The sequence below is a fragment of the Peromyscus eremicus genome, chromosome 18 (assembly GCF_949786415.1).
Source record: "Peromyscus eremicus chromosome 18, PerEre_H2_v1, whole genome shotgun sequence".
In the NCBI taxonomy this organism is placed as follows: Eukaryota; Metazoa; Chordata; class Mammalia; order Rodentia; family Cricetidae; genus Peromyscus; species Peromyscus eremicus.
The window spans coordinates 20,126,686-20,151,653 of record NC_081434.1 but is presented as its reverse complement, the minus strand read 5'-3'; the positions used below and the strand labels follow the sequence as shown (position 1 = coordinate 20,151,653).

At 37.4% G+C, this 24,968-nt stretch overlaps 1 protein-coding gene across 1 annotated transcript in view; it reads right to left on the bottom strand.

The window, feature by feature from the left end:
- The window catches only part of Syt1 (synaptotagmin 1), a 195,495-nt gene that overhangs the window by 127,842 nt on the left and 42,685 nt on the right, over positions 1–24,968 (bottom strand). Inside the window, exons 2-5 of the mRNA XM_059245321.1 lie at positions 21,069–21,253; positions 15,302–15,424; positions 11,785–11,952; positions 8,605–8,772 (exon numbers count right to left, since the gene is read on the bottom strand). Of these exons, the coding sequence (XP_059101304.1) occupies positions 8,605–8,772; positions 11,785–11,952; positions 15,302–15,424; positions 21,069–21,253 (644 nt within the window). The remainder of the gene's footprint in view (positions 1–8,604; positions 8,773–11,784; positions 11,953–15,301; positions 15,425–21,068; positions 21,254–24,968) is intronic.

The window sequence follows — 24,968 nt, the reverse complement described above, 5'->3', positions numbered from 1 at the left end:
ATATTTTCGTACCACAGTGACACACACATTTCCTCATTTTTTTTAGGTATATACCTAGGAGTATGCTAGGCCATATAGTAACTCTACTCTTCACTCTTCTTCATTCTGAGGGAATGTAAGGTTGTTTTCTGAAGTGTTACATCCTTTCTATTAGCAACAGACAACATTCCTAATTTCTGTGCCATTTCCTCAGCACTTGTTACTACCTGGGTTAAAAAAAAATCTGTTTAGTGAAGCTTGAAGCTGGTTACACAGTGTTTGGTTACACTGTACCTTCTTCCATTTGTACCTGCTGAGCCTTCCCCAGGGTTGGGCCTTTGTGGGTAATATTCATACTCCCCCAAGACTCCTGAAATCCAGGCACATTCTCCTCTCGTGACGACATCGACAGTGTTGCCTGAACCCCTAGGCTGGTCTCAGTGTCTTCACAAAGGAAACACATAAGTAGTCACAGCCTTGCCTTTTTAGCTGGCAAGAAAATGAGCTCTGAGGGGGGTATTTGCAATACCCAAAATAACTATTATTGTTTACCTGGTGCCAAATATTGTTGGAAGAACATTATATATCTCTTTTAGAATGTAGCTTCTTCATAGAGATTAGTAATACTCACCCAAATAATAAGAGCAAATACTCCCCGGGAGGAAGTAGAGTCATGGTTGGATTTATATAGTTGAGTCTATCATTTTAATCTACCCCATGGTTCTGTCTCACCGTTGACTCATAACTGCCTAGGAGGAGTAGGGCCATTTCATTTACCATGTTCCCAGAAATGAACACAATCGTCGTCCTATCAAAGGGGCGTAATACTTTTACGTTGACAAAACAAAAGTTCCAAGTTACTGAGCAGTATTTTAAAGCTCCTGTTCCCAGGCGGGGGTGTGTGTCTGTGTGTTCTCCTGTCTCCCCTAATTAGGTAAGGCCTGACTGGTCAGTGAGTCTTCCTCCAGCCTCCGTAGCACAGCTAGTACAAGGCAACCCGCTGACATTTCCTCTAGTTGTCGAGTAACAGATTGGAATGGATTAACGATTTCACAATACAAACATTTGGCCTGCCCAAAGGTAGGTAGGAGGAAGACAGAAGGGAAAAACATTTAATTGGAAGATCCACAAACAGGGTAATAACAAAAACTGTGCCAAAACATATGACGAGCTCATCAGAAAAGATTACATTTTGAAAGATTCAAATATGTGAAAGACAGAACAAGACATCCTCTTGTCTTGCTTTCCACTCAAACAAAAACAAAAACAACCCCCCCCCCAAACCTATGGAATCAGACACAGCCGGGGTGCTTTAGTGTATCCATTTTCCCCCTGGTTCTTTCATTTTGGGTTTGGTCCTGCTTCGGCTCCCACTACTCAGTTCCTACTCTGCCAACCTGTGCTTCCCACCACTCTGCCCCATTTTACTTAAAACTCAACTAAAAACTCTCACTTCTTTTATTCTTTGGATAAAAAGAAAAAAAAAAACCTAACACCTACACTCATTTCTATTTTTACAAAAATTTGATTTCCTTGGCACAACATGTATCAAAATTGATGCGAAATTCATGAAATTCAGCGAGAATTTGCCCCACAATAAGCCATTTGAGAGACCACAGAACACTGCTAATGTTCGGAACATTTTGGTCAGAATCAGAATATGGGCTTCAAAAGAAACACCCACCTGATTGCTTTCCAAGTACCTCAAATTCTTTTGCACGGTTCCCTCATCAACTCATTATCACTGTTGGACTCTCCAAGGCCAATTCAATGGACCATAAAGACAGACAAGGCACTGTTGAGCAGGACAGGCAGAATAATGTTCTGTATGTTGAGAAAGAGCTTCCGAGATGGGGGCTGTAACCTGATGGTTTGCTGCAGTCATGCTCACCTGGGTAGTTTGGGCATTCACTAGCAACAGTCCCCTGAATATTAGCAGGGTTGGTGATGCATGCTTGTGAAAGGAGGTTCTTCTTATTTTGTAAGTTGTTCAGGCAATTTACTGAAAACTAATGCTTAAGCTTATTGTATGTTTTCCAGGAAATGTAGGCACAGGCACAAATAAACTCATACTCACTGAGGTCAGCCAGCACAGTGGTAAAGCAGCAGAGCTAAGGGAATGTGGGTTCTAGAGTCTGACAGGTCTGGGTCTAAATCATTGCTAGGCTGTTGATTTTCTGGGTAGCGCAGGGTAAACTGAGCTATTCTAGATATTAAATGGCGACATAAAGAGTAACCCCATGGGGTTGTTCAGAAACTATATATGATGAGACCTAAGAAGCAGATGTTTGGCTCAGTGTGTGGGCTGAGTGGCTTCATGTTGCATGTCTCGTCTTAGTTCTAAGAGCTTACTGTCCTTAGTTTAAATTTATCAGTTCAATGTTTCAGGGACAGACTGTCATTAAGTCACTTACTTCAATCTTACTCCCCAAGATACCAATTCAAGTTTTCCCTCTTAATTGGGCCTGCTCTTGCTGATCGCTTTTACTTGGAAATTGTCTTTGGTTTTCTGTTTATTCAAAATCTACTCAGTTAAGGACTATTATATTTATTGTGTTGGTGTGTGGGCACACATGCACATGCCGGCGTGCATATGTTCCACAGTGTCTACGTGGAGATCAGAGAACAGCCTTCAGAAGTTGACTCTCAAGCAGGCTGGGTTTGGTGGTGCATACCTTTAATCCCAGCACTTGGGAGGCAGAGGCAGAAGATCTCAGTGAGTTTGAGGCCAGCCTGGTCTATATAGATAAGTTACAGGACAGCCAGGGCTACATAGTGAGAGCTGTCTCAAAAAAAAAAAAAAAATTGTTGGCACTCTCCTTCCACCAAGTAGGTCCTAGGAATTGAACTCAGATCATCAGGCGAGGCAACAACTGCCATTGCCCACTGAGCCGGCTCTCTTACCCCTGTTCAGCTTTAAGCACTAGCCCAGTTTGCCAAGCTCTTCTCCATGGAGCTTCCTTATTCCCCATTTCTAATCTGAACGTAGCATTTGTTCATAAATCGTACTGGTTCTTTGTGCAGTTTCTTTATTATTTTACATTAGGGAAATTTACTACGATGATTGAACATTTTTCATGGAAACTAAAAATCCTGTTTTCCTTGTATTTATTCACATTCATGCACAAAATGATACATTTGTGTTAATGAGTAATATTGAATTTTAAGGTTTTTGTATTTTGGATGGAAATCATTCTGATAATCTATGAAATAATACCTTTGTGAAATAGTAAAAATGCTCCAGTTAATGAGATTTTGCTATCTTGTAAATATTTATAATACATCATAATATCTAAAAGGGCTAGCCTATCAATATACACAGACATTCCTATACTCCACATCACCTCATCCACCCTAATCCACTGCAAGCTGTTAAAACAAACTGACTTCTTGTCACAGGTTTCAAAAAGGGAGCCAAAGTGGATATTTTGAATTAAAATATAATTTATAGCTATACTTTAAGGCTACGAATATCAAAAGAGACAGTTTTTTAAAGGCTATAGGGGACTAGCATGTGGAGTTCAGAAGTGTATGTAAATAGTACTTCTAGCATTGCTGTGTGGAGTTGGACGAGACACTGACACTTTCTGTGGTCACTAGTTTTCTCACACAATGTTATTAGAACTGTGTGTGTGTGTGTGTGTGTGTGAATGCACACGTGAGCATGCAGGTACTTGTACGTTCAAAGGCCAGAGCAGGACATCCGGTGTTTTGGGGGAGTTTTGGACACAAAGGAGCCAGGTCTTTGTATGATTGGACCAGTGCAGGAGAAGCTAACAGTCGGAGTAGGGGCGATGGATGCTAGTCAGATGCCATTTTGATAATATCCAGGGCCTTTCCTCAAGGGTAATCCTTGCTTTAAATGAGTCCAATTTATATTACGTTTATGGAGAATCTTCAATTATTAAACTTTTGTTTAAGGGATCCATTATGTGAGATTTGGAATGTATCTGTCTAAAACTGCCATACTATGTATACTACTGGGATATTTCAAGTTGTTTGCTTTTTTTCTATGATAGTTTCTTAACCACTTTAGAAAGTTGACAGTATTTATTATGTGTTAAAATAGAATTAGTGATTAAATTTTTTGTCAAAGACAAAAACCATAAAACACCAACTTGTCCATGCTTCTGTAGGGTAAACTGAAATCAATATATTCCAAATCCCAAAGAATGGACACACAGATACTAAAAATCCTGAAGTGTATCATGGCCTAACATACTATAAAATACCTCTATACTGCTAAGTGATATCTATTATACCACAGCTTTATTTAACAACAAACTTTCCAGGCCTGGTAAATTTGGATATGGGTCATATTATTTGAATTCTCCCTAAAACACATTCTCATCTTCCCCTGGGTAAATTTTTCATGTTTCAAGCAGAGACTTACATCATTGTTTAACCTTTACTGTTAAAACTAACCTAGAAGGCTCTACATGAATCACAGAAACAGGCTGAAAATAAGGATTATGAGACAGTGGGAAAGAGACTGTGAACAAGACATTACAAAAAATGAGTGGGATACAATCTGTTACTTTTGCAACTGTCCACTCAAAGTAACAACGTTGATTTTCCTATGTGTCTATCCTGCCCCAGCAACTTTTTTCACTGGGAACAGTAAGGGCAGCTCCAGCCTGGAGGCATATTATCTAGGTGTTCCCACAAGGCTGTGGATGTAAGTGAATGTTTCCAGTGCATTTCCTAAAGGTGATGATCTGTGAGTGACAAGCAAGGCCACTACTGTAGACAGATCACTTAAAACTAGTTCCAGTCAGAGTACTTGCTTGTTGGTATATGTTGGGGGAATGGCCATGAGAGCTTGACTTGCCATCTAATTTCTAAATGCGCTTAGAAACAACATCAAATGTTTCATGATCTTTGGCCATAAAGATGCTGTAAGAAATGACTTTAACTCATTTCAAAGAACTACCAAGTCATTGACCACTGGAAGCCAGAATCTGCCATTTGATTGAATATGTATTCTCAAAATGCTTTTCTGTGAAGTAAATGTTTTTCTAATTAGGCTTAAAAATGTGAAATTTTCTTGCAAAATTGATTTTCCATTAAGGACCTAAAGTAGTTTCTCTTCCCTTCTGCCTGGGTACTAATTAAATTATGTCCCAACTTGTTTTAATTCAGCAATCAATTTTTTTCCCATTTGCACTGGATTATGGAGCCTCATTTAAAAAGCACTCTAACGAATTCACACAAAGAGAGGTGATAGACTTACTTTCTACCAGAGAGAAAACAGTGCCAGCCCTGAGAGCTTGCAGCCCATCAGGGCAATGTGCAAACAAAGAAAAAAGACTCAGGTGTTTTCTTCTGCTGTGTGTTTCTTCTACAATTTTAGAGATGAGAAGAAAAATAAGAGACAGATTTTAAACTAGGCAATTTAAAAAAACAAAAAATGCAGTCGTAGTTGTTGACTGTAGTATTTGGAGTAATGTAGGAACAATACTAAATGAGTAGATTATTCTGAAAGTATGATGGTTAGTTCCAGATGTGACCTTGGGTGACATGAGAAATTATATTTTCAGTGATCAAACAAAGAAGGAAAATATAAAAAATTCAACATAGACAGCCTGATGAATTCATATTGGAAGCCTTTTAAAAATGGAAGGAAACCATATCGTCTGATTATATGGAATGATTTTGAGGCTACACATACTGAGAGAAAAATTGGATAAAGTTAATGGTTTTATATGTAGCCACCTCTTGACAGAAAGGTCGTACCGTCTCCAAGGTCAAATTCCACCTTCCTCTGTTGCAAAACAGGGAGGTAGAAGGGAGGGGGGATAGTCAGTCATATTACATAAAACAAACAAACAAAAAATGGCAGTCAACCAAAACCAGTGGGCAGCTTGGATGGTGTTCATTTGAGGAACACCGTGAACTAAATGGAAACTTCACCAGCAATGGTATCTAACAATCGAAGTCTAGAGAGCGCCATAGCTCAGAGTCTCCTCCTGTCTGAACCTGTGCTGTCATGTGTTCTAGCCAAAGCTTTTACACTAGCCCACTGCCCATCCCTTTCTAAGTTGCTTACACATTAAAGTACTTCATATTTCATTGTTTAAGGGTGGTCAACTTCCTGATAAGAGACTCTTACTGCATTCTATGAACACTTCTGGCATAGAACTCTGTGGGCCTGGTCAAGTCTCTGGTTGAAGAGCCTCCCATGCATACATTTTTGTAGTTTCAAAGTTGTTCCTTTAAATCTTTCCACTCATTATGGCATTAAAATGACATTTAACACAGATAGGTGAAATGAAGATCAGGAACACAGATGGAGGCAAAAGATGAGAGTAGGAAAACAATCACTCACTCCTCTACTGAAGAGTTACCATCTGCCAGTCTCTATGTGAGGAGATTAAATTCTAACTATCTTAGAGTGTAGATAATGTGACACCACCTTTTAGACTAAAACAATGGATCTGAAAGTACTCCTAGGTACCAGGGCTAATAAAGAGATTAGCTAGAATTGAAATGATGAAGAATTTTGACTGTAAGCTAGGTCTTTCTCCAGAAACTAGTTTAGTTGGTGATATCAAGGACAGGTAGGAGGTAGAAAAAGAGGCTGTAGAAGACTGTTATATGCACCTATTGTTTTCACCAACAGTACAGGAGCACTTTTCTAGGAACCTGGTAATTACTATTGCCAGAATGAGTTGTTCTCCATGATTTGGGTGACAAATGTCTTGAAGAAGTTATGGGAGATGAGAACAGTAGAGGAAAGAAGGGGGTACCAAGGGAGAGAAAGAAAGTCTTTACCTACCTAGATCAAATGTACTAGTTTAGTATTAAGTCTTAAAATCTACATTTACTCAAGAAATTTTTGGAAGAGGGAGTACAGACTATCAGGAAATTTTCCTAAATGCAGGCAAGTGTGATTGTAGAATCCTACATCATGAACCTGGTAAGTAGTGAGGCCCATTAACCTTGAACAAGTGGCCCTTACCTTGTTAGGTATAAGTGGGTCATATTCAACCAATTAGCCAAACAAAAGCTAGTTAGTTCATGAATACCAGCCAGCATGTTACTTTCAAATAAAATACAAAAACTCATGAAATATCTCACTACTTGGTTGTTTAGAAACATGATTACTGAATAGTTGGCTTTCTCATTACATGTGTGCTTGAGTTGACATCAATATTAGCTCATTCTTCAGGAAGAATTATGTATAAAAATCATGAAAGTTGAAAATTCAGGATTTTTCTGGGATTGGTGAATAATCACAGCAGGGCAAACTCTGATCTCAATATTAAAAAATGCCCTGTTTGATGAACATAATTTCCACAAAGCAGAGCTTAAATCATTTGCTTCCTTTTGTACAACAAATTAGCAATTTTCAAGCTTAAACAAAACCTAATCTCAACATACCATGCTAAAGCTTTTCATATTCAATTAAGGGTATGGAGCCTGAGGAGGATCCTCATGGTAATGAACGAGGCTGAGTTTCACTCTGGTCTATGTGGCCCAGAGTGACTACATAGTACCAAATGTTAGAGATCCTGGATGACCTGGGCTGTTTGTGGGTCCCTGGGAGATTATTTGCCAGTATCCTACTGTGAAAGGAGTTATTTAGAACTGGGAGAAGCTAAGGAACTGTTTGTTTTTCTAATATTAGCCTGCTGAGACATTCACACAGAAAAACACCCAAGCTGGGCAGGCATAGCACAATCAAACAGAATTGGTTACTATGTAAATGCACTATGGATATTGAACTCTTTTTTTAAATGACAGAAGAATACTGGGCAAAGCCATTAGAACTAGAAAGAAAACAATGTGAACAGTACTATGAAGATGTGAGTCATTTAAAAAGATGAACTTAATATCAGCTTTCGTGTGTTAGTGTTTTTTTTTTTTAACCCATTATGCTTTGTTATCTGCATGAGAACAAACTTCAATGTGCACACATAATCAAGGAAAAAGTACCCTTTCATCTCACTGTAATAGTTCTAAAACCCAGGCAAATACAAAATGATTGCTCACTGTCCTTTTAAAGAAGGGGTTGCTTACATTCCCAGTGCATGCACCTCTCTATTGTCGTCCTGAACATACTGCAGCAGGGTCACACAATCCCTGTGACTCTTGTTTTGGCAGCTGTCAGTGTCTCAGTGCTGTGGGATGGTCTGTATGTCAAATGCTCTGATTGGTCAATAAATAGATCACTGATTGGCCAGTGGCCAGACAGGAAGTATAGGCGGGACTAACAGAGAGGAGAATGGAGAGAACAGGAAGCTGGGTGAGGGAGACACTGCCAGCCGCCACCATGACAAGCAGCATGTGAAGACGCCGGTAAGCCACGAGCCATGTGGCAAGGTATAGATTTATGGAAATAGATTAATTTAAGATATAAGAACAGTTAGCAAGAAGCCTGCCACAGCCATACAGTTTGTAACCAATATAATTCTCTGTGTTTACTTGGTTGGGTCTGAGCAGCTGTGGGACTGGCGGGTGAGAGAGATTTGCCCTGACTGTGGGCAAGGCAGGAAAACTCTAGCTACATCTAAAGGCCCATGTCCCCCTCCAGGAAGATCATCTCTTTATGGTTTAGTATTTAAACAGCAACAGGTGAATGAATACAACTTGTCATGTTAGAAATACTACTGATTTCCCTACCTCTTCCTTCTCAGCGCTCTGGAGATCACGCCATTCCTCGGTCACGTGGCCAAAATCCACAGTGTTCATAGGAACTTTGAACTCTCCAATGATGTCATGCTTGGAGAAGCGATCAAAATCATACACCGCCATGACCAGAGTTTTGCCACCTAGTTCCGAGTATGGCACCTGCATGAAAGGAGAGGAGGGAAAGACACTTGGTCACAAAATGCTTGAAACCTATTTCTATACAGCTGGTAGTATGTATACTGGAGAAACAGAACAGGATTTCTTCGTCTATCGAGTCTTTTAGCCAACTGCTCGAACTTGAGATACTTGGGAGAAAATGAAAACTGCTCTAGCGGCTTATCATTTTATTCCAAGGTGTTCTAGAAGCAGTTGGTATTATCACTAATGGATCTTCCTATTAGTTATGCTATAAATACTTCATGAGCAATGAAAGAATAAGAAACTCAATTGTATTTGACTATAAAACTCTCTCTTGCAAAATAATATTGTTATTATTGTTTGAAAAAGTTTCAAGTCATTTGGATACAGTTTAATGGATACCACTTTTTCAAATCATCTTGACTAGTGATTCTCAACCTGTGGGTTGTGACCCTTTTGGGGTTGAATGGCCCTTCCATAGGGGTCCCCTAAGAATACCAGAAAACACAGATATTTACATTGTGATTCTTAACAGTAGCAAAATTACAGTTATGAAGTAGCAATGAAAATAATTTTATGGTTGGGGTCACCATAACATGAGGAACTAACTATATTAGCAGGTTGCGAAACACTCACGACCATAGTTAAATGAAGGATGACTTTTCCAAAGCTAGGCTAGTAGTCCAAAAGGATCTAAATGAAATTCACAAAGTGCCTCACATACTTTCTAAAATAATTTAGTGATTGACATGAGCTGACTAGAAAATTGATGTTTTGAATATCAGAGATTCATTATAATGTGGATCTTGAAGTTCATTTGTAAGTGTGATACTCGTTAGCATGAACAGAAGCGAAAGGCCAAGAACAAATGAATTCTCCAGCTGTTCCCAAATACATTTGGGACAGATGTTATGGTTTGGGAAGTTTATTAGTGACATTTTTAATATTCAGGGAAAGCTGCGCAGTCCAAGTAAGCTACACTCTAGTAAGTGGGTAGAAATGTTTAATTGAGAGGCTGTTTAGGCTTGTACTAGATATTTGATCAATTTTTATACATGTACTATTTTATCAGCATAAATGCTGTCTTATGCCTCAGAATACATTTCTCAATTAACTGGAACATCTCTTAATTAACTCTTATTAATAAGAGGAAGGGATGAAAGACTACTTGACCACTTATGTACAAGAAACTTGGGCTTTCTAAAGAATGTTTTGTCATTTATTATAGTCAAAATCAGGTTATTTTCTAAAATCCCATGAATAAAAATTAAGTATAAAGATTTGAATTTCAATAGAATTGGCAAAATTTTGGAGAGGGAGTATAGAAACCCTTAAAAATTGAAATTGTACTTCTTGAATATTTGAAGTCGTCCATGTATTGTCTGTGTTATGGGTCAGGAAGACCTGGGGAAAATGAACTAACTCAGCTTCTTTAGTTATCAAACCACAGCAAAGAAGTCGGCACTCAGTAGAGGCATTTTGAGAATTTAAACATCTGGCGCACTGAAGAATCATTTATTATTATTACCCCTTTGCAGTGGAATTTTATTTTAGACGAAATAAGATGAATTTATTTTTGGGCATGTTGTTAATTTGAAGTACATTTAGCTGTGCTTGAAAGCCAATCTATAAAGTCAGTTATGCTTCTACTCTTACATTGCATGGCTGCCTGGCATTTCAAGATACAGTTTATAATGTCTACTGAAGAAATCACATATTTCTTAAATGTCCCCAAAATAATTATACTTTGAATATATATACATATATATACACACATATATACATACATACATATACATGAATGATAAGGCCTGATCTACCTTCCTAAAATCAAATAATGTAGAAATTATAAAGGTTTATAGAATTTTACAAATATGCTTCAAAGAAATGATATGCAAATAATAGAGGAAGGCACTACAATATTATTTCAAAATCTATTAAGATCCATTTAGAAATTGCTGACCTAAAAAGATGGCCAGATAAAATGCGATTGACTACTCTTTACAAGATTTTAAGTGATTGATATTTAACTTACTTGGTATAGGACCAATAATGACTCTTTTTAAAGTCAGGATTTTTCAGACTCTTAGTAATGCTATTTTAATGGTCCAGGCAAAGAAAAACTAAAGGATTTATGTATTTAAAACTCAAAAACTTCAAAGAAGAGAAAGACTGTTCTTTCATGAAATTGCAAACAAGATTTGAAGAGGTGACTCATGCCCCCATTTTATTTCCCACTGGAATGTTTGCCAACACAGGGCACATGTTATTGCTAAGCCTGGCTGGTGGACAGGGTAATTTGAATCAGCCTGCTGGCATATTCACAGAAATTTCATTTTCTAGAAGTGTATTGTTCTAAGGAAAATATTTTAAAATAATTCCACATAAAGCACTGTTTGTATGAATGACTTCAAGTGAAGGGTTATAAGGCGCCTTGTGGCTTGCAGGGCATGTCATTTTGATGAGTTGTCATAGGGTCAGAATGTCTCTTGGTTATTGTTTGTCAACTGATGTGTCTCAACATGATGAAGAGCACCAGAGAAGAGCCTAGAGCAAAAGAACGCTGCTAGAGAAGCCCATAACCTTTTTACTGCTAGGAGGAAGAGTTTTAGATTGTTCAAACCTCCCCATGATAGCATGGTAAGCACAGGAGAACAGCTTCCTTCAATCTGACTTCAATAGTCCTTACAGACTTGGCCCCTTTTTCAGAGCCTTGGAAACTCTGGAAAATAATAGCGTGGCCTTTATTTTTGGAGGCAATGGGGTGCAGTGTCAAAGTCCATTGAGGTCTACATGAGTAGACCTTGCTTTTTTTAGGTGTGACTCTGATACTGAAAGATTCTATTCTGAAAATACATAGCCTAAACTTACAATGCAGACTCTTCATTAAATTGTAAAATATTCCAAATACAACTGTAGTGAATTCTAGACTGAGTTGTCCATGCTTATGCTTCTGTGTGGGTCAGGATGAAACTAGTATTTCATCTAAAACAATGAAGGAAAAGCTATACATAAATCTATCCAAAAATTTACCTTGAAAGTAAATTGTTCATTGAAGACGGGGTTGAGGGTTTTTCGGTGAACTTTTGTCTCAAATTTCTTCTTTTTGTCAGGCAGCAGGAATACTTTGACGTACGGATCAGATGTTCCCCCCATGTCCAGGGCAGGAAGTTCAGCAGCTTGGATGATCCCGACCAACAGCTGAAATGAATTATAATGAATGAGCAACACAAAGGATGACCATTTGGAGGAAGACTGATTTGTTCACAGTGTAGCACACTGTGATGTCCCCCGGTTCCCTTTGCTTGTAGTCAACTTCTATTCTCAAGAATCTGAATACAGAGGGCCAATGCAGTGAGCTTGGTAGACTTCAGAAACCGAATTATGACAGATGCGGGCTGTAGGAAGCCTCGTTTTAAGTACAAAAGAGGCTTTTAAAAGGTTGCTGATTACAGTTAAATATGGAATTCATATTTAAAGAAGGGTTGCAATCAAATAACTTCCCAGTTGCTAAAAGCTCTTATGCTTGGTTTTTCTTTTCAGATCATGCTTTATAAGTAGAAAGAAGTCGTTAAACAACCACTGGTCTGTAATTGCAAAGCACAGAATTTCTTATTCTTTTCTGAAGTCTTAGAGCAGCTAGATGAAAATGTCTTAGTCACTGACTAATATTTTGAAATAAAAAATGAGAGCGTCATGTTTCTATCCCATTTGACCTGTTCTTGTGTGATATCTGCATTTTTTAAAACCTTGGCTTATGATAGAATAATTTCTAATTGTCTAAGAAAGTTTGCATTTAAATGTAGGATGGGAATAAAATATATCATGGGGGAGACTTACAGATTTGAATATCCATGTTAAGTAACTATTTTTTACCAATAAAATTCTCACTTTCACTGGGAATATTAAAATGATGTGGCATTATTTTTTTAGATAAGAATCTTATACTATAGTTCAGGCTGGCCACACAGTTGTGGCAAACCACCTGCCTCAGTCTCTCTGGTACTCAGATTCTATCTTGTTAATATGTTTACAAAAGAAAAAAATGTGATATCCTGTAATTACAAGATTCTTCAGCAAAGGTGGATACACCACAGGTTTTCACTATAGGACCTGAACATGTGAGTCAGTTTTTAGCCAATGGAGTAGATAAGCAATGCATTTCCCTACAGAAATTGCACCCATTTTCTGTAAAATGACCCAGTGCATTTGGCCGCTTGGCTCCCTTGGATCTAACTTGGATCCTACCCTGAAGGAGGAGTATGCTGTTTCCACTTTGAGGCTTCATTGTCTAGTTTGTGGCATTGTCTTTCAGCAGGAGCAGTGAGTGCTGGAAGGCAGGTACACCAACAGAGACATGGCCCAAGAATAGCTACGGAAACACTAGATCATAAACACACGATTAGGAAAGCTCGCAGTCTCTGTTTGTTATAAGTAATACTACATTTCCTCATTCTCATTTTTTTTGCAAATGATTTTCTTTTGGGCAACATTACAAATATAACTGAAACTTGGTAAAGCGTGATTATTATAGTTTAGAGACTTGGGTCTCTTGTCTTTAGAGGATGGAGTGATTTCTTCTAACGTTCCTTTCACATTCTGTTTAAATGGAATACTCCATTTTCCCACCACAAATGCTTCTTAATTCAAGGATTTTAAGATCTTTTTTTTTTTTTTTTTTTTTTTTTTTTTTTTTTTTTTTTTGGTAAACAAATACTCATATGTGACTACAGCCTTGTCTACAAGTTTCCTCAGATTTTTCCTTCCCTAACTCATAGGAATCATGTGATGATGAAAACTAGCAAGGAACATTTGTAATTAAAATAGAATCAATTCTATTCTTAAAAGTACTGTTGGATTGAAGACATGGTACTTGCTGTATTTCCAGAGGATTGAGCTTCGATTCCCAGCACCCACACAGCAGCTTACAACCATGTGTATAAAACTCCAGTTCCAGGGGATCCAACACCCTCTTGTGATCTCCATAGCCACACTGTACATACATGGTACACATATATACAAAAAATATTTAGAAGTTTCAAAATTATACCTAATCAGTATGAAATACTACTAGATACCTACTGGGAAATATGAATGGAGAAAAAGGAGGGTAAATAAAGGCATGTTAAAAAGTTGGAAACCTCCATGGTAATGTAATGTAAGCTAACCTTTACCTTTCCTGGATTATGTAAATATAAGTTACTTTGCATCCAACTAAATTGTAATGCTCACATTTTTTGTAGAAGTAGTAGAAATGACTTGAAATGTATTTAATTAATCGTAAGATGTTAGTGGTCTCCCTATTGGTCTCCCTATAAATACATACTTACATACCAAAGCTAAACCCAATAGGCAGGTATCTAGAATGTATCATGAAATAACTAGCCAGGGCTATAATAAAGCTGATCAAATAAAAGCATTTTTAAATCCCACACATCCTTCAAGGGGACTACTCTGAAGCTTCAAAGACCCGAACTATCAGGCCCCAAATAAAATACAGAATTGCTGCCACTGCTTCCAACTCTGACTTTGGACATCAGCCATCAAAGCCGACTGTTAATGTTTGATTCACTTACCACTCACTGTTCATCAAACAGGGAACCACTAGCATAGGCTGCATTCCAGTAACCATACTGAGGTACCATCCTTCCTCTCCCAGCAAAGGAAGAGGGATACAAAATGAGTGGGACATCTCTGAACTCCCTAGTAGCTCAAGGGCTACATTCTGAACTCAGCTTATTCTGCTTACTCTTTAGAGACTCAGAAAGCAAAGGGATAGTTATTAACATTATGGATCTTACCTAGAAGGGTTTTTGAAGGCATTTTCCACACTGGGAGCTACCTGGATAATAGCTACTCAGTGAAAAGCGGCTACTGTTGTCACTGATCTCAATGCACTCTGCCACTTTGTGAGAAACTGAAGTGGGGATGCTTTTTCTGCAGTCTTTAGTTTTGTCATTTCTGGGCAGCCTTCTTGGGCTGATAATCAAGCTGCTGATCTCCCTGCATTGACAGAATTGCTGTCTAGTCCCTTGAAGGACTTTCACCTAGCATCATGGTGTTACATATAAGGTATCACTGCCTTTTAAGAGCCAAAAGGCACTGCCCAGTGTTTCATTCTTTTGTTGCTTACCAAATTTATTTCTCTAGATGTGGGCTTGGATGGCAGCTTGACCCAAAGGCCCCTGATATTGTTTGAGATCTAAGTCTATACAATTCCTATTCACACCGAGGGACCTGTTGGGACAGCGCTGGCTGGGAGCCTCTCAGCAGCAGACCGATGGAAGGCTTGGAGCTAATTTGTATTCTGTCTGCCCCCTGTCAGTGCCAGGAGTAGATGTAATCGGCTGAATACTGTGAATTCTAATTACCAGAAGTTAAATTAGCAGCTAGGGGACTGCCTGTACTTAGAAATGATTTCATCAATAGCTTTGATAATTGCATTTTTCCCCCTCAGAGCAAATGAAATGTTTTAAGAAGAGTATCTTGCTTCAATTGCTACTCAGTAATTTCAGAAAATGTAATGGAATTAGACATTTTCCCCTCAGACCTGGTTATTCTGGAAGTCATAATCCAGTGAGTATTGGAGCTTTCCAAGTTTTTCCTCTTCTTTGGGTTCTTCCTTTTCTTCTCCATCAGTTAGTCCGGTTTCAGCGTCATCATCCTTAAGGGCCTGTGAATAGGAAAAAAAAATTCCCATGAATTTTGTGCAAAGTCCAAATTAAGCTGGCCATACCTCCAAGCTGTTTGAAGCAAGCACTATGATGCTGAAATCTATTTGTCTAAGACATTCTCCTTTGTTGCTTACACATACATATGCTTTTTAATTTCACTTGTGCATGGACCTTTGCCCCCCAATCAGCAAGCAACATGGAAGCAATGAAAGAAGCCCCCCTCAGAGTACAGCAAGCAAAACTATAAAAGTGTTGCAAGGAAAATGTCAACTTGGTATTACTCTTGGCTCTGATTACATTGCCTCTTTCTTTCTAATATGATAGACATGCTCGTATCCAGGCTGGGTTTCACATTCTCATAGCTGCAGAGGTGCTCAGCATCATGTAAAACATCGTTGGTACATGCAGTGGAGAGATTCATATGGAATGCATGGCCTTCTGTTGCCTTATTGCTTGTGCCGAAGATGGCTGAGTGACCCTCAGGAAATGTAAATTCTCTGTGTTTCACATAGATGGTTGTAACATTTAAGAGAAAACATGCCACCAGCAAATGCATGTTTAGAGAGAAGTTCACTCCATTTCCAGCTGAACGTTACCATTTTATTTTCATAACAGCTCCACAGAAAGCAAGGCTGAATTAAACTGATCTGACTTTATTTAATATCAAAGACAAGAGTTATGTTTGTAATTTTGGAAAAACTTGTATGGGTGTAAAATTCCTTTTGCATTAAAGAACAGGGCCATAGTACTAGACTCAAACAACCTAAACAATTAAACATTCTTCAATCTTAATGGTAAAATATAAATTAAAATACCTGAACGATCATTATGTCATAAAATACACAAAATATCTGTCCTTCAAAAATTAAAGTATATAAAATTTCCCTAGTATGTAAAAATTATTCCAGATATTTCCACTACAAAGGTTTATAATAGTAGATTCCTTATGGGGATATACATATAAACTCACGTATGTTCATTCTTCACAATTAAAAATTATGAAAAGTTCCATTTCCTTGTTCACTAGTATGTTTGAAAAATTAAAAAGCTTTATATTAGCCATTCACATATTTTGTTCTGGTCACTGTACATTTCTCTTGGTCATTTTTCACTTGTTTTTAATGAGCAAATGTTATCCATTTCCTTCTACTATCTCATTTTTCTTGAGTGTAAGCAGCTGCAGAATCTCACAGAAATTGAAATAAGGCATGTGAGCCGTGGACCGTCTTAAATCTCTGACAACATTGAAGAGTTTTTACTATTATGTAACTACTGTCAGCTCTCAAGCTGATCTGAGAATTCTTCCAGAAGTCAAATATGAGAGTGTTAGCCAGGCTGTAAAGAGGCCACAGGGCCATCAGACCATGGCTCGCCATCTTGCTGTCCCTACCTACATGGACCTTTTCTCTGCCATCATCATCCTCAGTGAAGAAGCTCCCTTCACTCATCACACAGAGACCCTGAGTGGTGCTTAAAATAGCAACCCCTGTCCCTGGATTTATAATGTCTTCCTGGTTGGGTCCTTCAAGCCAACCCCACAATGACCCCCAAATCCGTTTGCAGCCAGACTGACAGGGCTCATTGGTTCGGCTCTGGTTAGAAGGGCATCTGAGCAGAGTTGAGCTGCTGTTGCACGAGTCAACCTTTGTGTTGTTTGACACAGCTCAGGAGTCTACAACGAGTCTGAAAAACTGAAAATTACCATTCTCAAATGTGGCTAGCCCATACCACTTAATTTAGAAAGACTCATTTATACTTGGGTGCTTCCTTGAATATTAAAATAACCATGTAAGAACCAAAGCAGGGACCTGCACAGTTACCAATGAATGGCACTAAGATGTCCGCGTCTAGCTCGAACACTTTAGGCAGAGGACGCCATTTGTCCCTGAGAACCCTACCTGTGTATAATCTTTAGCACTGTCATAAAGGGTGTATAGAGAAAACTACAGTTTAGGTAGTTTGTCTCCCTGTAATAGTTTGATTGTTTTCTTAAGAATAGAATACTCCTTAATGTACCCACTGACTGAAAATACCTACATGTCATTCCATTGCCACAGTATAAAAAAAAAAAAAATCATGAATTTAAATACTTTTTCAAAAGTCCCTTTTCAGAGCTGACAATTTATATCTCATGTTTCAGCCCAATGCAATTTGAAATAGCCAAGATATTAAATCTCCTTTTCTCTAAGTGGTTTTTTTTTTTCCAGAATAGAAGGTGCAGGACCGTCTCTGCAATTATTTTGCATGAAATGGGGCTAAATTTTTGATAATTTTTCAGTGCTCCTGTTCATCACCGAAGTGATTAAGTCTATTCCTGTCCCAGAGGCCGAGCTTCATCAAGACGTACCCTGTACCATCACATTAAATTCAGACCTATTAAGTCAGTAGCTATTATAATATCTTGAGTACAACATTTTTCCCTCCATAAGAAAAAAAAAAAAAAAACAACCTCGTGAAAAGGCTTGTAAGCCCAGGAGCTCTGAAGTCACGCAAATTGTTAACAGGGAAGCTTTGTTGGGAATATCAGGCCTTTTATTGAGTTCCCAGGTTTAGAAGGACATGCTTGTGGTTTGCTTTGACATTCAAAATTTATCTAGTCCACAGTCACCAAAAAAAGTATTTGCTCATTCTAAATTACACCGTTCACATGGGATTTGGTAAGGCATGTAAAAAGGTAGTATGAGGGGCTGCATTTTGTTTCCTCTCTATCTATGTAAAACTTGCAAATCCTGTTCTATTTAGCCCATGTTGACATTGTTTAAAACGAAACACTTCATCTTTGCAGATCAGTTGAGTTCAGCCTTTTGATGTCAGAATGGGAAGCCCTCAGCTGTGGAGCCCAGCCACCAGCACTGATTAGGAATGGCTAGCAGCGGAAGAGACCTACCGCAAGGGACAGTCCAGAACAGTCATGAGACATAACACAGATAAGGAGGACATAGAAGGAAGAAATAGAAATTAAAATATCCACACACATCAGTGAAAACCATGGAGAAATGACCATTCTAAGCTTATGATTCTGTAAGTTACTATCATCTCCCCTGTATGCTTAGTGATCTCAAGATTCAAGATATTAAAAAATCCTATATATGACTCTTTTGTAACATAATATATACTATCTACAGTTTACTTTTGAAGTCATTGCTGAATTTTAAAAGATTATTTCTTAAAGGTTACAAAACCTTTCTAGAGAAGATATGTAGCCATGAGTGTTAAAATTTGAATTTCTGGGAGTTTGGAAGGAATTACTAACTTATTGATTGCCCTCAAGCCTATATAGCTTTAGGAGTTTTATCTAAAAATTGTTCCTGTCTGTCCTGTCTTTAAATGAGAGAGCCATATACTGATCTTATTTCCCGTCCCCATGTTCACTGTGAGATGCTGCTTAAAGTATTTTGAAAATACCGTGTTTGAAAGTGAATTTCATTGGTATACTTTGGAGGGTCATAGGACATCACGTGACAGATCATTCTCCTAAAATCTGTGCATTCTATTTTTCATCTTAAGCTATTAGCTATTTTTTGTAAGGATTGGTTGATATACTACTGTTACATGATTATCATCAGGGCATGATGATTTCACTATTCCAATTATATTTCACTCTATAAATTCAAAATTAAAAATCATACCTAGCTCAAGGATTAAGTACATAAAATGGTTGGCTTAAAGTAATTAAAACCATTTTACGTGGTTGGAATTCTAAATACTTTGCTGTAACAGTAAGTTATTATCAACTATCACTGACTTTTTCCTAGTATTTCCTTATTTGATTCAGATTTCTCTGCCCCTCTCCATCCAAATGAGTAGGAGACAGATGGGGAAATCACCATCAAGCCTATATGTGAGATCTTGGTCATTTATCCATGGTGTAATGGGGATAATGGCACTGAGCCATCAATTATATTATTATATCATACAAAACAAATCCACAAATGAAAATATAACTTTCTTATCCTAGAAAGGAATGCTACAGTTACCGTTTAACATTTATCAATGCTTTTAAGTGTTAATTCCAGTACACAAGAAAAATCACAATTGAGTTTTATGATAATTATAAAAATAATAGCACTATACATTCAAATTATTGTTTTCAAAGCTATTGCTAAAATAACATCCTTTTTCTAGACCATGTTCATACAGGAAAGTTATTTCTACACTTAATTATAAAATGATTAAAAAATCTGTGATCCTGTCTAAAAAAACCTAAATGAATAAAAAAGGAAGAAAAATCAGTATTAAATCCTACTTGCTATAACCCAAAATTTGAACATCTACTTAACAAATTAAACACAGAGAAAAATCCTTCTTAGTTATCTGTAGCTGTACATGAGCTTCTGTAACTGATGAGAGACTGCCAGAGAAATTGAACCTTTGCTACCCCGAGCTCAGGCTAAAGCTCTCTGGACATTAGAACGGATTTCACATCCATTCTACTGCCCTGAGACCAAGCTGAACTGCAGTGAATGAGAAGTGAGCCCCTGGGAAGTTGCGGTCAACAGACACTACAGTGTCTTCAAGAAGGAATTTCAAACTCCAACTGGGAAGGAGGGGCAGAACGTGAGTGTGTGGGCAAGTAGGAAGCTGTACGGATGTACCATGAGGCTTGTATTAACACCTGATCAAATGGTTCTTCGGTTCATGTGTTAATGATTCAGTTAATAGTAATTAATACTATAAAACAATTGGAAAAAGTGCCTACACATGTTCCTATTTGGGAATAAATAAAACTTTATTTTATTTATTAAAACAAAATTATCTGATAGGAAACAATAACTACAAATATTTCTATGAAAAAAATCTTTACATTCTGTTTCTTGAGTTAAATTTTCTTTAGAAACATTTAATATAAGCGTTATTCCAAAAGTAAAGAAACATTTAATACTTTTCATAAAACTTTACCTTGACTAAGTTGTCCAGCTAACATAGTTAAAAATAGACAGCAACATCAAAACAACTCAAATATCTTCTCTATGCACGGGAAGACAGCTCAGGCACACAGTGGGTCAACAGCATCATGGTTCTAATTATGATCACTAACCGAGGAAATAAAATTTTGTCTTTCAACTCTGTCTTGTTCTTTATAACTGGATCCTATCTCCCCTCACCACACATAACTTATTATTTCTGGCAACTGCTGGCTGAGCTGGCAGAGTGTGTGGCAATGTTGGCAATCAACAAGGATGTTCAAGTTACTTAACAGAGACCAAGGGCAGTGGATGAGTCAGGAAGAGCCCCCGTCCAAGAGGGAAAGGACTCAGGTACCTTGTATTAAAGTTTAGTTTTGTTTTGTTTTTTAATTCTAATCAAGATTGGTTAAGGAGATGGAATAAAAATGCTCAGGAATTATTACGCCAAGTCCATGAAGCCACACCTAATGGTGTAGAGTCCTCCCGTGTGTGTGTGTGTGTGTGTGTGTGTGTGTGTGTGTGTGTGTGTGTATACAAGAAAAAAATAAAACCCACTAGACCTGTCTCCACTACACTTTGGGAGACTGAGTAATGCCTGAAAGGACTGTCAAACATCTCTACAAAAGCAACAGTAGCCACAAGTTGTTCATTCCTGTGAGCATCTGGCATAAAAGAACAAAGCCCTTCCTGGTGACTTATCAGCTGAAGAGTGCACAGGGGTAAATAAGTGCATTACCTGATCTTTCATGGTCTTCCCTAGGTCTTTCACGTCCTTCATGTTAATGGCATTCTTCCCTCCCTTCTCCTTTCCCTTCTTCTTGTTTTTCTTTTTGAACAAACATTTCTTACAGACACAAAAGCAGCAGGTCACGACGAGAAGGACCGCAACTATGGCTATGGCGATTAAGGCCCATGGTGGCACTGCAGGAGGGAAAAAAAAAAAAAAACACATTAGCAACAGAACTGGCTAACCCAGCACAGCACACAACTGTCCTTGCACTTGGATTTCCCCAGGGCTGGCTCTGCTCCAGAGGGATTCTTCTCCTGGTTTTATCGGCTCTGTCGCCTGGGCCTGGACTGTTCCTCTATCTCGACACACATCCCATGTCACCTCTCCCTTACGCTCCAAGTTAATTTGCCATTAATTCATCTCTTCCTTTATTCAGAGCACAGCTCTCCAGCCAGTTTTCTGAGTTTGAACACTGGTTTCATCCTTTACTAGCTCTGTTATCTTTGACAAATCCTCTCTTTGCCTCAGATTCCTCATCTGTTCAGGAGAGGTAAAATTGGTTAAGTACCTTAGTGAGTCTTGGGAAAATTAGGTATTAAGATGCAGGGGCCAGCATGATCAAAGCTTAATTCATGTCAACTGTAATTATTCATCAAGCAAATACTAGATGTTATCTTAATATATTATGGCATGGTAGAATGAGCAGACATTAGTCACACAAACAGAAAATCAAATGTAAAAAATATAACCATACTGAAGGCAAGGAATAAGTACTTGGTGTCTTGAGAGCGGCTCATAGAGAGATGTAGAGGGCTTGGCTAGGTAGAGGCTATATGACTGCCCTGATTGCTTAATGGTTCTTTTTGTTTTCTTCTATATCAAGTCAATAATATAGTGGTACCCATTTTCTTTAGCTGATTACAATGGCATTCAGCACACAGCAGGAGCTCAAGTACTGGTAGCTATCATTTCTTTATATTCAAGGATAGGATTCAGTAATGTTAGGAATCCTTAGGAGACATGAGGTATATGAGGAGAGATATCAAAAGACAGACAGACACTATGAACAGTGCTCAATGAGAACACACAGGGGATGGAGAGGAGGAAGTCGTGAGTTCTGGATAATAGAAGAGGTTGATTTATAGGCTCTGTTTAACATAAAAAAGTATATACAAAAAATGCACATAAAGAGTTTTCTATTATAGTGGTCCAGTGTTATCAGTTAAAATATTCCTTATTTAGCATCCATGTATAACTGGCTTATTAAAAAGCTGAGTTTCATGGGAATATTTGAGATCTAACTTTGTCTGGAATGGAATTATTCATGATTCAAATCACAGCTCTTCAAATTTATCAGAAGTAATTAGATTTGTCTGTGGTAATAAGAAAAAGACATTGGGCACTGAAAGAGGAAGAAAAAGCATAATTTTCTTTGAGCCGCATAAACATCATTAGTGCCAATGATTGTTGAACACAAGTCAGGAGTACTCTGATAAAGTAAAAACACTTAAAATTAACCTCTCTTCAAAACAGAAAATCCACTCTTGCATGCTCTCTCTGCATTTAGCCTTGTAGTGAAGAAATTCACTTTGCATATTATTGAATATTAGATAATAACCCAAGGACATATAAAATTACCACTTTTGATACCATGTTTATAGCCACAGAAATACTTGTGTGAACAGTAGAGATAAGTAAAAACCCCAAGACATGTTTTTCTAATGTTCTTTAACCTACTTGAACAGTCCATGCTTTTTTTTTAAAAAGTGGAAGTCAATGCAAGCTCATGTAACCAATGATATTATTCGTAAGACTTCTCTTAGAGACTTCTACCTCTGATGACTGAATTAAAATCCCGCCGTGTGTGAATGGGAGGCTATATGCTGAATGCACGCAAGACAATGTTAATAATGGCCCTTCATTCTAAATCTTATAAATTATTCTCCTAGTCGGACTTTTGTGAGAGTCTCTTAGAGAGCTACATAAAGGCCTCTTAAATTACAAAAGACAAGACTGAGATGATTTGACAAGTTCACACAAAGAAAATAGGTGGTAAGAACAGAGGAACATTATTTAATCAAAGAAAGTTAAAGAGAGGAACATGGGTGTCACAGGAAGAATTCTGAGAGAGTACAACTGGAGGTAATTTCAAACCACTGAAAAAGTTTCATTTTGGGACCTTCGTTTCTTAAGGCATTATTGACTGCCATATTTGCTTTTAGTTGATCTAATGTGCAGATTAATTTTAATGTATATAATATTGAATATTATAATATATATTATATATAATATAATGTAATATAATTACTAGAATTTTCCTCAAATTTATTACTGCCTTTAGATAGACTAAATAAAAAACAAACAAACCCAAATTCTTACTCTAGCTATTTTGTACATCCATGCAAAAGGCAATAATAATGCACAGGAATAGCTATTTTTAATAAATGGAATTATTTGAATACAGTGTTTACATTAAATTTTACTATTGAATAGAGACGTGGAATACTTTAGATTTAGCAAGTTTACTAAAAAAACACTATCCTCAGCACTCAGTTTTAGTATAGTGAGCAAATCTCATGGAATATATTTTGGACTATTGAAAATCTGCTTATTATGGTCTAACCACGGTGCTAGGACTTTCGCCACATTATTTCTTTTAATCTTCACAGCAATTTTGTTCATTATCACTTCAACTTTACATAGAAAAACTCAAGAGATTTAGTATTCTGAGAAATTTCAATGGCTTTAGGTTGTTCAGCTAAAAAAATGTGTAAATTAAGAAAAGCATACAAAGGAAAAAGTCATGTCTGGCTTTGAGGCCTTTTTCATAGGACATTTTAAAGGGAAAAAAATCCAATAAAGCAAATAAACAACTGTCTCAAGTGTGGCCAGGAGCGATTTCCTTGGTATAAATACACTTCCATCAAAACATTGCTGTTGGCACAGTGTTCGGCTGCAGCTTATCGCCACCAACTACCAACAAATGAAACTCCAAATCAGAATTTTAACATTTAACTCAAAGGCTTTCAGCAGAAAATAATATACAGGATGAAAACTCTGAGGATATTATTTTTAATTTTCTAGTTAATGGATTAGTTTTTCCTGTATTTCTTGACCTAAAGGTAAAAGGGTACATGAGAATTAAGCAGAAGGAAAACTTTTAATGACAGTTTAAGTTAGACCTGGGGGTAGGCGGAAAAAAAGTCCCTCAATGACTTGAACTTCTTGGTTCTTGGAAGCTGTGAACAGATTAAGGATGCTCATACCCACCACTATGTTTTTCTTAGATATGTTATTTTTGGAATGTCATTCTTTCTTTTCTTTAGTCATCTAATTATTTACTTTTCAGGCTTACCACAAATATTAGCATTGACATTTTTTAAATAAAATAAATAAAATCACTAGACACATTTGCTAAATCCCAGTGGGAATACTGACTATGTGATATAATATATTGGGTGGTTTATAGTAAGCTGGCATAAGATCATTTAAAATAATAATTAGTATTTTAAATCTGCATATCCTTGAAAACCATTTTAATATAGCCTTTTCCTATGCATGAAACACAGTTCCTACTGATTTAAAACTCAGGTTTTTGTGGAATATTTGTGAGGTGAACATCGATGTTGACACAGACACAATGAAAATATTAGTTAACATTTTGAAATAAAGTTCCCTTAATAGGTTTGTTATTGGAAAATAAAATAGAACTGTTCCCCTCCCTCAAGAAAGATTACTCTTCTATGAAGGTAGGTATAAACTGAATAGTGAAATATGTTATCAAACACATTTGTGGGTACCTACTATGTGCAGGATCTTTTTCTCAAGACTGGGATACAAGTTAAGCAGGCTGTGTCTAATGCTGCACATTGATCTTTTAATTTTCTAGTGTTATAAGGTAGATGT